Source organism: Hippocampus guttulatus, chromosome 7, assembly GCF_054856545.1.
Source record: "Hippocampus guttulatus isolate MCC_2025c chromosome 7, RoL_Hgut_1.0, whole genome shotgun sequence".
In the NCBI taxonomy this organism is placed as follows: Eukaryota; Metazoa; Chordata; class Actinopteri; order Syngnathiformes; family Syngnathidae; genus Hippocampus; species Hippocampus guttulatus.
Genome location: NC_141267.1, coordinates 16,428,277 through 16,444,298, shown reverse-complemented (window position 1 = coordinate 16,444,298; position 16,022 = coordinate 16,428,277). Strand labels below are relative to the sequence as shown.

The 16,022-nt window shown below is 43.1% G+C and overlaps 1 protein-coding gene across 1 annotated transcript in view; it reads left to right on the top strand.

Annotated features, from left to right (window-relative positions):
- The window catches only part of ncanb (neurocan b), a 103,980-nt gene that overhangs the window by 52,221 nt on the left and 35,737 nt on the right, over positions 1 to 16,022 (top strand). The window contains exon 10 of the mRNA XM_086115960.1: positions 13,448 to 13,564. Coding sequence (XP_085972086.1) covers positions 13,448 to 13,564 — 117 coding nt within the window. The remainder of the gene's footprint in view (positions 1 to 13,447; positions 13,565 to 16,022) is intronic.

Here is a 16,022-nt window from a genome sequence, read left to right as displayed (position 1 = left end):
AAAGGGTTCTTTTGGATGCAAATCTGCTCAATGAACGAGCAACCAACAGTGGTTTACGTCACCCACATGGTAGTGGCTCGACAATCTCGTAACTGGCTGTCCAGAAAATAGGTCATGTTGTATCATAGCAATACCGAGCAAACTCCACACAGGCAGGCCGAAGCCAAGATTCGAACCTCAAACCTCAGAACTGCGAGTCGGACAAGTCCAATGTGCTGCTTCTAAAATAAATGATGGATGCTAAATCAAATCCTTTTGTCTGAATCAGTCCAGATGACAGTGAGGTGGGAGCATCCAGGTCTTAGTCGAGTAATTAGAAGGTCGGCGTGAGTGCAATTAGGTGGACTGTGGGCGAAACAAAAGATCCCCCCAACAAATCAATGTAGACACAATCTTACAAGATGGGCCTCATAATTGACTGCACCGCCGCCTCCGTTTGTAATTGTTTTTCATTCATTCCCTCGCTTTTGTTGAGCGCCCGCCAAACAGACATCGGCCGCCCCTCTCTCTCTATCTTTCGCCCCACTGGCGGTCGCGCTTGTTTGTCACAGCATGTTGTCATTGATTTCGCTGATAGCTGATGGGCGCGCCACCGTGGCGGCAAAGAGAGAAAATTAAAATCATTTCTCACGGCGCCGTCTGTGTAATTTTCAGCCGCAATGTGTTTTTAATTGAAAATTTCTTGGAGCATTGCCTTCTGCCCACTGTTTTCTGAGTTCAAGCCATTACGTGGCGCGTTGGACTGTTTTTGGGGGGGGGGGGGGGGTTCTTTGTCGATTGGCTTGGCAAAATCACATGTGGCGTCATCATAAGACATAATAATAAAAAGCATTACTTGCTTTTTGAAAGCGAATACAATTACATACAAAAGAGGTGACATGGTTTTCAGCTCACTTTCCCTTATGAAAACGCGCTTTTCAAACACATTGTAAACATATTTCAGCAGCAAAAGAAAAAAAAATTTGCAAGCATAAAATGAAAATAGAAAATACTGTGAGAAGGCGGGGCATGGCTTGTAAATGTCATACCTTTGATTCAACACAAACGATAATCAGTCTGCTTAATGGAGGACGACAGAAATCAGAAATGTTGACGAGGCTGAAATCAGAAGATTTGGAAAATGTCATGGTCAACAATGGCCTTAAATGATTCCTCAATTATTAAAGCAGTTGTCGATTGCCAATGCGTTAGTTGTCGATTAATCGATTCATTTTTGACACCTAGTTGGGTACATTTTTCCATCAGCACCTTCCCTGGTATAATTCCCCGTCTCTGATAGGAGGACATTTGAATAGACGGCTCTCGTCGGACAATTCCAAGACTAAAACCCCTCGCGTCGCGGTAACCTTTTGTAGTTGTCAGGTGTACCGCAGAGGAGATTACAAGAAGAAGAAGAAAAGGGCAGCGGGGGAGGACAGCTCGAGATGGAAAAAAAGAAGTGAATAGGAGAGAGGTTACCGCTGGTGTGTGCTCTAAGGGGTTATACTGTAAGTGGGCGTATTTAAACTTCACAGTAATCAATAATCGTAGCCTTGTCTTATGTTTGTTTGTTTTGTTTTGTTGAAACCAAGGGCCACTTTCTGTCTTCACGTCTTTCTTTCTTGACTCGTGTTCCTTTCCGCGATTTTGTTACACTGCTTTTGCCCTCCGTCATAATTTGGGGTTACCTTCTCATTGCTTGTCAGTCTGACCTCCAGCATACGCACACATAAAAACTCAACGCGTTCTCGGAAGTTGCTTATATCCCGCTTCAGTGGAAGCCTTCAAGACTTTTGTCCTTTTCCAAGAAGAACCAGGCGCCCAGCTACATCAATAGCCCTCAAACAAATTGGCGAGTTAAATTCAGGCGCAGAGAAAGGTTGAAATGTGCCGGGGTTTGGCATGAAGGGGTGAAGATAAATGGAATCAGGGGCAAGCCAGAGTGGCTTATTACCAGTGTTTCCGCGGATGGATGTTTCGGGTTTATCCGCCAGCTCAGAGAAGCCAATTGATTTGTCTGCCCCCATCCCTTTCTGACACTCATATTTTTCTCTTTTCTGCCGACTTTCATCGGCCATGACCCCCGTGTCTTTTTTTTTTTTTTTTGCTCTTTGGGTCTTTTGGTGTGGATCATGTTTTGGTCTGCCGCTTGAACACAGCTGCAACTCAAAGCAGTCAATCCTTATGGGCTGTATTCTTCCGCTTGCGCTTAAGCCCCCCCCCCCCCTTTTTTTTTTTTTTAAACTTACCTGGGCTTGACCACTTTTCTCTCAAAACCTATATGCATTCTTCCATCCAGAAACACCTACCATGACCTGGCAATAAATGCACAAACACTAAAGAGTTATGATTCATTTAATTCTGAGTCTTGCTGAAAATCACGGAACATGGAATTTTCCGAAGACTTGTGAATGTCAGTGAAATCCATGAGGAGAAATATAGCACGCTTAGAACGGAAAGCATGTTTTTCTTTCAATTCTGTATGCCATAAATACAATAAAAGTAGTTGAACCAAAATACTGTACTTGAATAGATCTACAGGGTCCGTTCATAAAAAGGGTGCTGACCTGCCACTCTGGTGATCAGGGGGCGATTCACTTTCATGCAGACATGTTGACAACCGGCATGGAAACAGTTTAAAACAATAATTGTATATATATTAAACACATCCCCTTCCAAAAGAAGTCAATTTCCCTTGATTGAACCTATGGGCATTACCCTGACCTGAATTATTGAGAATCTACCCAGACATACAGAGAAAAAGAATTACCATGCAGGCAAGCGCATTGGTATTTTTCATTTAGACCGAGACAGAAAGTCCGGTCGGCAGTTATGCTATTAGGCTAACGATATCAAACACTATTACTGCTTATTTAAGGAAGTCCTTTGCCAAGAGGCATAAAGCACAGGCGCAAACTCTTCCGTGCTGACTGCGCACTGACTCTTTGTACGCACGAAGTCGTGAATTAATGAGGCGGGAAAAGAGTGTCGAGGAGGCGCTTAAATGCACAGAGGAGAACTCACTCTTATGGGCCTCTAAAACTGCCTCACTGGCTGAACACACTCACTTTATATATCGTACTATAGTATATAAATAAAAGTAGAGAGAGAGAGAGAGAGGGGGCCACCGAGCCACCATCCTGCACTTGCTCCAAAATCAATATGCAGGACCAACGAGGGGGTGGGGGGGGTCATGCATTGTATTTTCACTCATGGATGCAGCACTTCATCATCAGCAGTTGGCTATTCATACGTATCAATACTTATCATTAGCTAACACCGTTAGCTAACACTCATCCGTGCTCACACTGCAGCTTTGCTTCAGTGTATATATTCATTCATTCATTCATTTTCCGAACCGCTTTATCCTCACTAGGGTCGTGGGGGGTGCTGGAGCCTATCCCAGCTGTCTTCAGGCAGTAGGCGGGGGACACCTTGAACCGGTTGCCAGCCAATCACAGGGCACACAGAAACAAACAAACATCCGCGCTCAGACTCATACCGAGGGACAATATGGAGCGTTCAATCAGCCTGTCATGCATGTTTTTGGAATGTGGGAGGAAACCGGAGGACCCGGAGGAATCCCACGCAGGCCCGGAGAGAACATGCAAACTCCACACAGGAAGGCCTCTGCTCTGTGAAGTCGACGTGCTAACCACTCGACTACCGGGCCGCCCCAGTGTGTGTGTGTGTGTGTATATATATATATATATATATATATGCAGCAAAAATGAAATTGTTCAGATTATATCAAACTGTATACCCTTTCATTTCAAACCATCCCGATCCCACTTGACTTTTCTGTTACTTCAGCAACATCTGTCATCTGTGGAGGAAATTAACTCCCTCTGCTTAAACTAACTCATCAGGATTTGTTACAAGGCAAATATTTGCAAAAGTGCGATAAAAGGATAAAAGCAAAACCACACGATCACTAAATAATTCAGTCAGGGCTTTTCAACCGCATAAATAAGTGTAATCAGCGGCCTCATTGACATTCCAGTTAAAGAAAATGTTAATTTATTCTTGAAGAGACGATTAAAAACTCAACAGCCATGTATTAGGAAACGCCAAATCGGCCTCTAAAAGTGAATTTACAAATACAGATGCAAGCCGATCGGAAAGCTGCCTCAAACGAGTATGTTTATGATGTTATAAAGGTGTCTTATTATCTCTGCTGTCACAACACAACTTGATTATTGGTCCTCTGGAGGCCCGTCACAAGCTGTTGTGTTTTACTTTGCAGACGGAACCACCCAGATGTCCTATTAAGGCAGACTAATGACTGACTCTCCTGATCCTTACTGCTCCCGCATTCCCCTCCCGTCGTCGCTTGAAACGGAAAACAATTTTTTTTCCGTTGTTGTGTTTTTATGGAGACTTTTTCATCTCACGCAGCTCTCAAAAAGATCTTTCGGGAGCACACAAACTGTGTTGAATTCAGTCACACAACAGATGCTGCATGCTGTTTCCCCCACTCGCACAACAGAGCATTTAATTATGTATTTCTCTTGTTGGAAATGTGGGTCTCATGCTCACATATTGTTCAACATTACGGCGAAGTCATTTGCGTTTCCTTTTTCCAACTTTGCACAATAACCCCTTCCTCCAAGGGTGCATACTTTTCAAGAAAAAAAAAAGTATGATGCAACCGTCAAACAAATTTGCAAGCTTGATAATCATTGATGAGTTTCATGGTTTGGAGCTTTTAAGAACAGTTCCTCCGAGACTACGTTGCTCCTCTGAAAGCTAAATATGGATGTGCACATCATTGTGGACCCAGTCTTCTAGAATCCCAGCTGAATTACTTTGCTAGCCAAAACAGCATCACCTACGGAGGCACGTCAACAATAATGCTGACGTTTTGGCGAGATATTTGACTAATTTCTTCGAAATGTGTAGATTCAAACTAAAAATATCGAGGAATTACCGAAACTGTGGATTTTATTGAATGACAGCAGGTGCGTATTTTTTTCCTTCGCTTGTTTGTGTGTGTGCATATATATATAAATTTGAGCGGCCCTGTGCTCCAGCGGTTAGCACATCGACCTCACAGTGCAGAGGTGCAGGAGTTTGCATGTTCTCCCCGGGCCTGCGTGGGTTTTCTCCGGGTACTCAGGTTTCCTCCCACATTCCAAAAACATGCATGGTAGGTTAATGGAACACTCTAAATTGTCCCTCAGTGTGAGTGTGAGTGCAGATGGCTGTTCGTCTGTGTTTGCCCTGCGATTGGCTGGCAACCGGTTCAGGGTGTCCCCCGCCTACTGCCGGAAGATGGCTGGGATAGGCTACTGCCCCGCGACCCTTGTGAGGGCAAAGTTGATCAGAAAATGGATGGATGGATGGATATATAATTTGTTTCAGTTTTCGGCATTGGTTTCCTCTCTTTCGGTTTTCGCTTTTGTTCAGGAATTTTCATTCCGATGCATCCCTACTTATGTCACATTATATCACTCGAAAGTTTGGCGGCTATAGAAAAATCCTCCTGTCTTTTAAATGCCTCCCCCTAATCTGTGGTTGAGTAAAGAAACGGCCCACCACTATTTGTGGAAATGTGGCATGGATGACTTCTTAAGCAACATCTCCGTCATGATCTATTGTTGTCAAATACATGTACACACGTCACACTTTAAGGCACAATTGACTCAAATTCATGTCCCCGTGCTCCGGAGATTAGCAGCTCGGATTTCCGAGGGATGAACACACGCATCCCGCTGTGCTTTTCCCACCGGGCCCCAATGCAGCAGCATTGGCGGTGGCGTTCGGCTCCGAGCATCCGTCACAGCGCCTCACGCTGCATGGGCGAGGGCCCTCCTCATGCAGGTCGCGTGGGACACCCACCCACCTGATCAGTCTCCAGCGGGAGGTGAGGTCTCGAGGGGTGTGTGCCACCAAGGTATAAATTACATCCCGGTGAGAATAGAGACATGTTTGCAAATTGCGGCAGCACCCTCAAGGGACTTTCGAGAAGCAAGTTGTTTCTCCTGGAAGGCGGCGGTCTGTGAGAGGTCGTGTGGAGTTCTTTGTCGAGTTTTAAAGCAGGTCTCCAAGCAAAATGCCCACGAGCTTGTTCCTCTTATTCATGCCGTTTGCCTGTCAGAGAAAATGCTTGATTTTTCTTTTACCCACAGAGGGGGAAGCATGCAGGCAGGCGAGGGACTATGAAATCCCCAATCTGTGCTTTCTTATTCAGATGTAAGACTGTATTTTCTTTTTTTTTTTCTTTTTTTATAATGCATCAAGGGAAAACATGCATTTGCACAAGTTCAAGGAGTCCGTGCGTTCTTTTTGTTTGGGAGCTATGAAACGAACAAGAACAACTTTGGTGATGAATTTTTGCTTCCATATGATGTCATCCCTTTAAGCGGCTTTGTTAATCCCACTTATGAAAGTGGAGGCTGCAAATAAACAGCGGAAATGCGTCGAAAAGCCGGATAAGACGTTTTGTGTTTGCAGAGGAAATGATTTTCTTCGCCAAAACAAATGCATTACATTTACACGATGATATCATCCAAACGCTGCTGGACCACGTTAATACATACAGACACAGTTAATTGAATTGTTCCCGTTTATGCAAAGATTTTGCTGCCCTGCTTTTCGGTTGGAAGGCAAAAACGTGTTGATCAATTGGCCACAACATTAAGTAGATCTGTATACCTGCTGTTGGTAACTTAGTGCCATGGGCAGTATATGGCATTTGATCCATTTAATGCTAAAAACCAACCCAGTGATGAAAACTTTCCACACCCACACATGAGTATTTGGCAGTCGCATTATCCATTCACAAAAAAAAAAAAAGTGTACCTATGAGGAAAAAAAATGGACTCCAGATTGTAGTGTACTAAGTAGACTGACAAGACGGTCGCTCCACCATGGTACAGTATGTACATTTGTGGCCACGTTGTCTCGCTTCTTAAAAGTGACTCGAAACAGTGCTCTGTTGTACACCACCGCTACACATGCTCACATTACGTGTCACATGAAATGAACACATCATACAGTGCCTACTCTATTTTGAATATCACACTTGACATGCAACAATGCGTGCTCCCTGCTATAAGTCCCCCTTATGAATAGTTGATGGCCCATGGTGGACTTTTATCCGCACACAGATCTTTTTTTAACCTTCTTCCTGACGTGCGTGCCGAAAATGGTCAGATTATTAAAAATAAAACAGCCTGGAAATGAGCGCAAAAGGCACAAGGAAAGAAGAAGCAGAACAAGTCGGGCGGCATGTGAGTGATGACGAGCTAAGATGTATCCTTGGCGGTGCGAAAACCGAGATAATTCCATTGAGTTAGGAAAACCTGGGACATGTCAGGTGTAACAACAGATCTCTTCTTTCTGCTGTCAGAAACCTCTTTTTTTTACTGTATGTTTTGCGTTTATTATTACTGTGTGTCAAGATGAGTCAACCATTCACCTGTGAATGTAAACTGTGATGAGCACCGTCAACAGCGAATTTGGCATTCATTTCAATTTTTCCAGTGTTTGCCCTGTAATGTATTATGATGTGGACCAAGAGATTGTGGATGTTGCACGCAATGTTGTTGTTTTACGCCTGAACAAACACACACAAACAGGTGTGTGTTTGTCGTCTCACACACACACACGTACACACACAGAAATAGAAACTGTCTCCCCCTGCAGCGCTCATCACTCCCAGCCTGTCAGAGACATCTCGTCTCGAACAACAATATTTGTAGCCTGTACTGTGTGGCCGAACCTGCTAGAACACTTGCGTTCTCATCAGAATTTGACTCAGAAATCCGACAAAAAGAGCCTTGGAAGTTAAAAATTCAATTCATGTGTTTGCATTTCAAATACATAACCGTAGACCCTGGCTACTTGTGGGGGATCAGGACCAAAGAGAGAAAATTCACACTCATTACACTTCTACTATAGCTTAATGGGAACACATAATGGGAAATGCCGTCGATAGGCTAACAAATAGCATCTGCGTCGCAATGTTATCACCCTTTAAACAACGCCTAGTTGAACACAAACAGTGGAACAACATGTGCAGACAGATAATATAACAATACCCCCCCAGGCATACATTCTTTATCTTCTATGAAGAAAGACTAACATTACTGCTGTACTGGGGAGCTGAGATTGTTGTAATTTGACTTATCACATACCAAATAAATTGCAAGAGGACCACAGAAAAATAATTGCATATTCAGTCGCAATCGCAATATTGAGGGAAAAATCATTCATTCGTAATTATTTTTTTCAAAATCGCTCTCGGCCCTACCCTCAAGGCACCGCAATACTAATTTTCCCACATCACGTCACTGATGTATTACGTCGACTCATCCTCACCTCTGTCTCTCTCTCTCTATCGCTTTCCTGTCAACCCGAGTGCACAAACACATGTCGGCCATGCATGTGACTTCACCAATATTTCACCCACTGAATCGTGGCGGCCATGACGATGGCCATGAGGGCTCTATTAAAGTGGCAGCGGCTCTGCATTGTTCCCCCTGCGCTCTGCTGCATCGCACTTCAGGATTAGCTTCTCAATGCCAGACTCGGGTTATCAGGGTCTAACCTACAGAGGAGGCAAGCGGGAGGGGGAGGGGGGGACTCTTGAATGGGCCAAGTCATGATCTCAGTCTCTGCAAAGCTATTACAAGGTTCACTGAGTACGACTACAGCCACATGGTGCCTGATAAGCACGAGTAACAAAAAAAAAAAAAGAAAAGAAAAACATATCGCTACAAAACGACCAAAAAGCATGTACGGAAAATGGTATCTGAGAACATTGTGTTTAAAACAATATCTACAATTTTTTTTTCCTCACGTGTGTCATGATCTGCGTTTTTGATTTGTATTGAGTTTAGAGCTGCAAATATCAAATATTTTGCAAAGTTTACATGACCTGGGCAGTTGTGCTATTCAAGGCTAATGATTTTTCAGTGTCCTACGAGTGTCAAAAGCAGTAAACTGACTTATAATAGACTAAGATACAGTAAAACTACTTACCTTTGAAGACCAGAGGAGGGTGTTGGCTGAAAAATACCACCACTAGTGGCATCTTATCAATACTGCTGGAATTTTTCCTTAAATTTCCCTGCTTGCTCAAATGAATTTGTGTCTGAAATGGATCATTATTAACCCTTTCAGGGACAGCGGTTACGTCAGTGGACAGCTTATCATGTTATCAGGTTACAGGGTGCGGGAATGGGTTAAAGTGTATTTTCTGAGCAGACAGGCCCGTTCCTATGTAGTTTCAATGTCCTGTTCCATGGTTGTCATCACAAGACTAAAAACACAATCGAAAGACGTCTATAAAAAACAGACAAAAAGATTTCTTGACATCGCAATTATGGTCGGTATTGCTTGACTTTTAAGGCATTTTATTTTCCCCACAACGTCGTTCAAACGGCACCTGGTTCAACTCGTGGGGTGTTCCATTTATGCGACATCCGCATTGCTTTTCCGTTATATATACATCCATTGCTCAGCATTCCTTCTCCGGCAATCCACTTTCACGGTCGGTTCTAAATCCCGATTTCATGCATTAGCTTCCATATGCAGGCCAACTCGTCGCTAATCTCCCCACTGAACGGCTTAGAAGAAACCTGGGATGGCGACAGCTTTCGAGCTGTGGAACACACTGCTTTCGTAGGTTGTGGGAATATATGTCCACTTTATATTTCAGCTTCCAGCCCACTATTTTTGCCCGCCGCAAAGAGCAAGAGTGAAAAGTAGCAATGGACTGGCCGTCCTATTTTAAGAGCAGTGTGTAATTAATCATAAGCTAGAAGCTTTAAGCGAGGCAGAAATGTACGATTGCGTGGCTCCCTCGACGGCTTTACTGTCCCTCGCCTGGCTGGCATCTCTCGACTTGCGATTTCCTCACTTAATTCGAGCCACAAAAACACAAAAGTGCGCTGCAGAATACAGAACACAGCCCTTGAGAATGTACGCATGACGCATGGGCAAATGGCGCACAAAGCGCGACTCGTTCTGTCGCCCCTCGCTATGGATCGCATTTGTTTCACATTGTGTGTGTAATTGATTTTTAATTCATTGTGTTGCTCATATTGTACTGATCGTTTACATGCTTTTCAAATTCCCTTAGCTCCATTTCTGGTTCTATTGTACTCAGCAGCACGATGGATGGTGGTCGGTGGCTAGCAACTCGGCCTCACAGTTTTGAGGTTCTGGGTTCAAATCTCAACTCAGGCCTTCCTTGTGTTAAGTTTGCATTGCATCTTAGCAAACCTTTCCCCCAAGTATTGTACTTGTCAATAATGTATGTCAACTGGGATAGGTCTGAGTGTGTGATGCTGCTCCACTGTAAATTTCAAGTTTGGAAACCACTTTACTGATGCACAACCACCAGTAGATGGCAGTGATGCACCATTTTGCATATTCGGTTTATATATAATCATTGAACATCATATCATGTGACTCTTAACAAAGTCAAAATGCTTTAGAATGGCTGGCAGTGAATTTAATTTGTAGAATCTAGTTTAAAAATCACCGCATATCTGAATCATGGCAATTGTTTTTGTTCTTTTTGGTGTTCTCGAAAGTATCTGCTCTGGAGGGTAAAATTCATGTTCTGTAGGGCTTCAGTTTAGGGATTTCACATCGCCACAACCACATGGAAACAGTCTTTCCTGTCAAAAGTGAATTGTTTCAAAAACTAGGCGCATGCCCATAAAAATGCTCCATAGCTGTAGTTACATGTCAGGCCTGAAGTGGCGCTGCAACACCACTACAGGAAGTGACTTGAATTAGATGACAAGAAGTCCTTGCAATGTAAATACACTCACAACTAGAGATGCAGCAATTAAGTGATTTATCAACAAATAATTGATAACCAGTTTAAATAATCAATTAATCATTTTGATACTTTCTTTTTAATGGTCCAAATCCTTGGTATCTCCGCTTCTTAACAGTAAATGTTCTCCAGATTTTCTTGTCCTCCATGACAGCACAATAATTACCTTTGTGGTGAAAACATTTGCTTTTACTTTGGAAAACAATGATCAATGATTTTGCCTGTCAGACCAAACCAGTCACGGAAACATAATTAATTTGTTTGTTTCATTCGAAATAATGGATGGAAATTGAAAAAAAAATCTTTTTTAATTCATTGATTAATCAACAAATTCATCAATTTTTAAATAATCATTAGTTGCAACCCTACTCACAACATTAAGGGGGAAACGAGACACTGATCACAAACATTAAGCACACACCTGCTATTTCTGTCCTTGTCAAATGCTTTAATAGCTTTAAATGTGTCGTGTGGTTAAGTGAGGTCTCCAGCATGTGCTGGATGAATGCAGATAAATAGCGTGTCCACTTGAGCTGTGATTAAAACGTGTTGTGGAGCTTTTCCCGTACAAGCATGCTGAGATAAACCACTTATCTTTAACAGCACTGCAGTGCAGATAACTGTGCCAGGAAGTGCTTGGAAATCTTGCAGGTTGCTTTAAGGATATTTTTTATGTGATTTTATTTTTTTCGGATGGGGGTGGGGAGCAGTTTAGTTGTACTTTGAGAGAAAAACGGTTTAATTCAGCTGGCTCCCATTGTTTTGTTTTTTTTAAACTTAGTTACACACATGCAATTTTAATCTTCTCTGCAAGAGCTCGCAACTCCGGATTGGAGAGAAAAGCACCTGCATTAAAAGCATTTTGATGTCACTAAGCTTTCTCCGACAAATGAAACATTTTCCGCATGTCCGCCCCAAGGCTCCCGAGCATGAGTCGATTCTGTGATTTGGAAAGCATCCTTCGATTCCCGCTCACTAATTTGAGGGATGAAGGGGCCCCTAAAATGTTCCTGACTGGAGAAACATTTGAGGCCCGAGCGCCATGACCTGACATTAACGCCCCTCGGCGGAAGATCACGCTGTCTTCTCTCGACATATGTCATTAACCTTCCAGTGATGGATGATGCTCTCCGCCATTCAGCGTGCGACTTACGTCGCGCTCTAGTATGCACTAGAACGAGAGGCTGGCAGCCTGTCGCGGGAGTCTCGCGTGTCGTCTTGCAGGAAATTGAACATAATCTGCTGTAAAATCTGTGTGCGCGTGCATGCGGCCGTGTGTGGGTTGCCATTAACATTCATGGCAGGCAAGCTTTCAGGGGAACTCCGCTCCTCGTGGTGTACTGCAAGGGCTTCTATTATTAACTCCTCCGTATTGTTTGGGTCAAATTTAAGTCGTTTTGACATTTGACAGCAATTAAAATCCCCTTACTTTCCTTCTTTTTTTTTTTTTTTACTGGATATGTTCTAGGTCAAATTGGATCTGCATTTACTCGAATGGATCTTACATTTACCAGCATGTGTTAAATCAAGGAAAATGTTGGTTATGGTGGGAATCTTGAAAGTCTCCTCACTGTCTTTGTGACACGATTAGGGACTACAAAATAAAATCAAATTTTGTCTTGAATAAATGCCTAAACGGCAGAATACAAAGTGGAAGAATAGTGCTGATTGTGTTGGCCGTAGTCTATATGGGATGGTTGTTTGCTAACTGTGGGCCTGACGACTGTCAATCAAAAAGCCTCTCAATCCACATGTTTGGCACGTGCACCTCCGCCGCCTCACTCTATGTTTCATGTTTATACAGTATTTTCTTTTCTAATGTTAACTTACAGATTTACATGCTATTTTTAGAGGCACATATTTCAGGTGACGGCCATGCTAACATGTGCTAGCTAATGTCGCTGATTAGCCAACACGGAACCTCACTACGAAACTAAGCTAAACTAAATAAAAATACTATTGAAATTAATAAAACTACAGTTAAACACTGTTAACCATTCACTTTTCTAAAATACTTTTAAATCCAATACTCAAATGCACTTAGTGTGAGATACCTCAATACTCAAGTAATACTGTATTCCACAAGGTGACTCTACATTCTACAATGCTATTTTCTGTTATGATACAAAGATACTTTTACACAAGTATCACCTGAAAGAATATACCAAACCGATAATGGGTGGATTAAAAAAAAAATATATATATTATTATCTTCATTATTGCTCAACCTGCAAAACGTCCACCATAATCAAATTGTGAATCATCACCTCTTTATTTGCACCATATTCAATAGTGCAATAATTACGATGTCATCGTCCATTAAAAGGCTTTTTCCCCAAACGGGCCTGGACTTATCTCCATAAATGATGTTTATTACCTTGCCCACGCAGCAGTAATCTGTCAGAAGAAGTACATACTGCATATACGAATGTGTGGTGATCAGCTCTTTTACGAGGGCTTCGGCACATTTGTCAGACGTGACCTCACTCGGGAGTTTGATGAGCATCCGTTGCAATAAAAAGAGGTGTGACGCGCCAAACATCTGGCAGACAGTCGGAAAAGAGACAGGCTTTCGCCTCATTTGCCGTCGCAGTTTGTCAACATTTCCGGGCGCTCCCGTAATGCTCTTTCTTTGTCATGGAATGAATTATGCACTCTCTTCGTTCGCAGTTGAGAGCAACCCGTGCCAGACCAACCCATGCCTCCACGGAGGGAGCTGCCTGCAGGAGGGCGACGGCTATAGCTGCTACTGCCCGCAGGGATTCACCGGGGAGAGCTGCGAAATCGGTGAGTCGAAGTCCCCTCGGTTAGGACCTGGGTCAACAGATGGAGCCAAAAGCGGGCATATGTTGGTTGAACATTTAGCAGCTGTACACCACTGCACACTTCATTGCACAGCAGAGTGGCCCCGGGGCCCGTTTTTTTCTTTTAATATTCTAAAAATAAAATTAAACATGACCTACATCAGAATGATGTTACGAAGGATTAGGGCCATGTGCCTTACATGCATTTTTTTTTTTGTAGCGCTCGTTATCATTAGACTAAAAATAAACGTAGCGTAAGGTAATAAAAACATGAAACACATCACCATTCAAACACTTCCATGCTTTGGTGTAAAACTGGAGTCATACATGCTGATGACCAGTTTGAGGTTTTACCATCGTTTTAAAAGTCAAGATTACAATAATTGGGAATAGTGTCTTTAACTAGTAGTGACTTTTTTGGTGAGCAGAGAGGGGAGGGGTGAGCAGTTACACAGGGAAGAGGAGGTGGGATGGAGGGAAGTTAGGGAAAAGAGAGATTTGATAAATTGATTGATAAATATGCAGTGTTCTAAAAAAACAACAAAAAAACGATGCAAATCGTGAGCCCGAAGGTCAACATGAGTAGCTCACATTCTGTTCTAAAAATAGCTCACCACTGACACTGTGACTTGCCAAGTAGAATTAAAACAAGAGAATATCATTTTTTTGTTTCTTTATTTATGTATTTAAAATTAACATGGTTCACATTTATGTGAGGGCTAGTAGGGTTTAATGCCTCAAAAAATATTCTATTCGTGCACACTCCTTTTCCAAAGCCATCCATCAATTCATCTATTTTCTATAGTGGTTGTCCTCATTAGGGTCATCAGTGAGCTGGAACCTATCCCAGCTGATTTTGGGCGAGAGGCGAGGTACGCACTGGACTGGTTGCCAGAAAATTGCAGGAGCAACCATCCATCGATTTTCTATAGCCCTGTTGGAATCTATCCCATAAGAAAGAAAACAGCCATTGACATACACATTCACACCATTGGACAAACATCGAAGCATGGTGTGATTGTCAAGGAAAAAGGGATTGTCCACAAAAAATAAACAGTCAATGGGCAAAAATAAGGAGAGTGTAAATATGTCAAGAAGTAATACAGTAAGTGATCGCCCTATTGACTGAGACAGTGACTCTCCACACTTTGCTTTCATTTGTGATCTGCGATATTTCAGTGCAATTTGGAATGAGGGAGCAAGCTGGAGTACCAGGAGAAAAGCAGAAACCTAAAAGATTTATAATCTATCATCATCAGCGTTAAAGGACCAAAATAAAAAATTAATTTTAATCACTTTATAGTTTCTTGCTAAACCCCTTGCAAGTCAACCACCGTCACACCAACGTCAAGTCCGCTTCTTCAAATCCATTTATTTAATGAACCAAAATCAATCAATGATCATCTCTGAAGACCAGTGGGCGGTTCTCCACATGTCACCAGCATCGCAGCTGTGATCTCTACGTACTCCGCTGCATGTGTCCATCCTTGTGATCAAATATTCTCACCTTATTCAACCCGCAAGGGAGCAGCTTCATCCCTCCACTCAGCTGTGTGATAGGAGAGCATGTCCGTCATTGTGTGTGCGCGCGTTGCGCCTATGCGTGCGCGCCAGAGACTTGCAAGGACACAGCAATCACAGGGGAGCTTGGAGCTCAGTGAGGGGTGGAGACGCCGATGAAAGCAGCAGCAGCACACGCCGGATGTTGTGGATGAGGGGCTGCGAGTGAATCATGAGGGGAGGTGGCCAGTGTTGGCAAATATCAAAAGGGACTCTTCCAGCTCCCGCTGTGAAAGGGGAACAACAGAAGCGGGCAGTCGCCTCGTCACGCTGGCTTCCACGCAAGAGGTGTGGAGCATTGTCTTTCTGTCTGTCCCATTTTGCTTTTCGGGCTCACATGGCAGCTGGAGGCTATCCTAGTGAATGTCTGGACACCAAGTACTGGCCACCAGCCAATCACAGGGGACGTGACACAAAATGACCCTCAAGGTCAATTTTGAGTCTTCACTAAACCTTTTTTTGAATGATGGGAGGAAGTGCAGAGAGGATATGCAAACTTCACACAGGAAGGCTCTGTCACGTTTGCGAGGTGGTGGTGGACCCCAAAAAGCAGGCAGGAGGGAGGAGCAGGGTGTATTTGAAGAATTGTATTTAAAACAAAGAAAACTACATCCAAAACAAACAAAGTCCAAAGTATCAAACAAAAACCATGACTAAAGCTAAAACATAACAATGAACTAAACATAACAGAAACTAAGAGCAAACAGCAACACACATGACAGTAGCAAGAAGCAACAATGACCCGACACTGAGTGTTCGGGCTGGGAGTCCTTTTAAAGCCCTAATTAGTTATGACCAACAGGTGTGCAGCTGCCGGGGGAGCCCTACAGTGCCACCTGTTGGTCCCTAAACCGAATCATGACAGGCTCAAACTGAAGTTG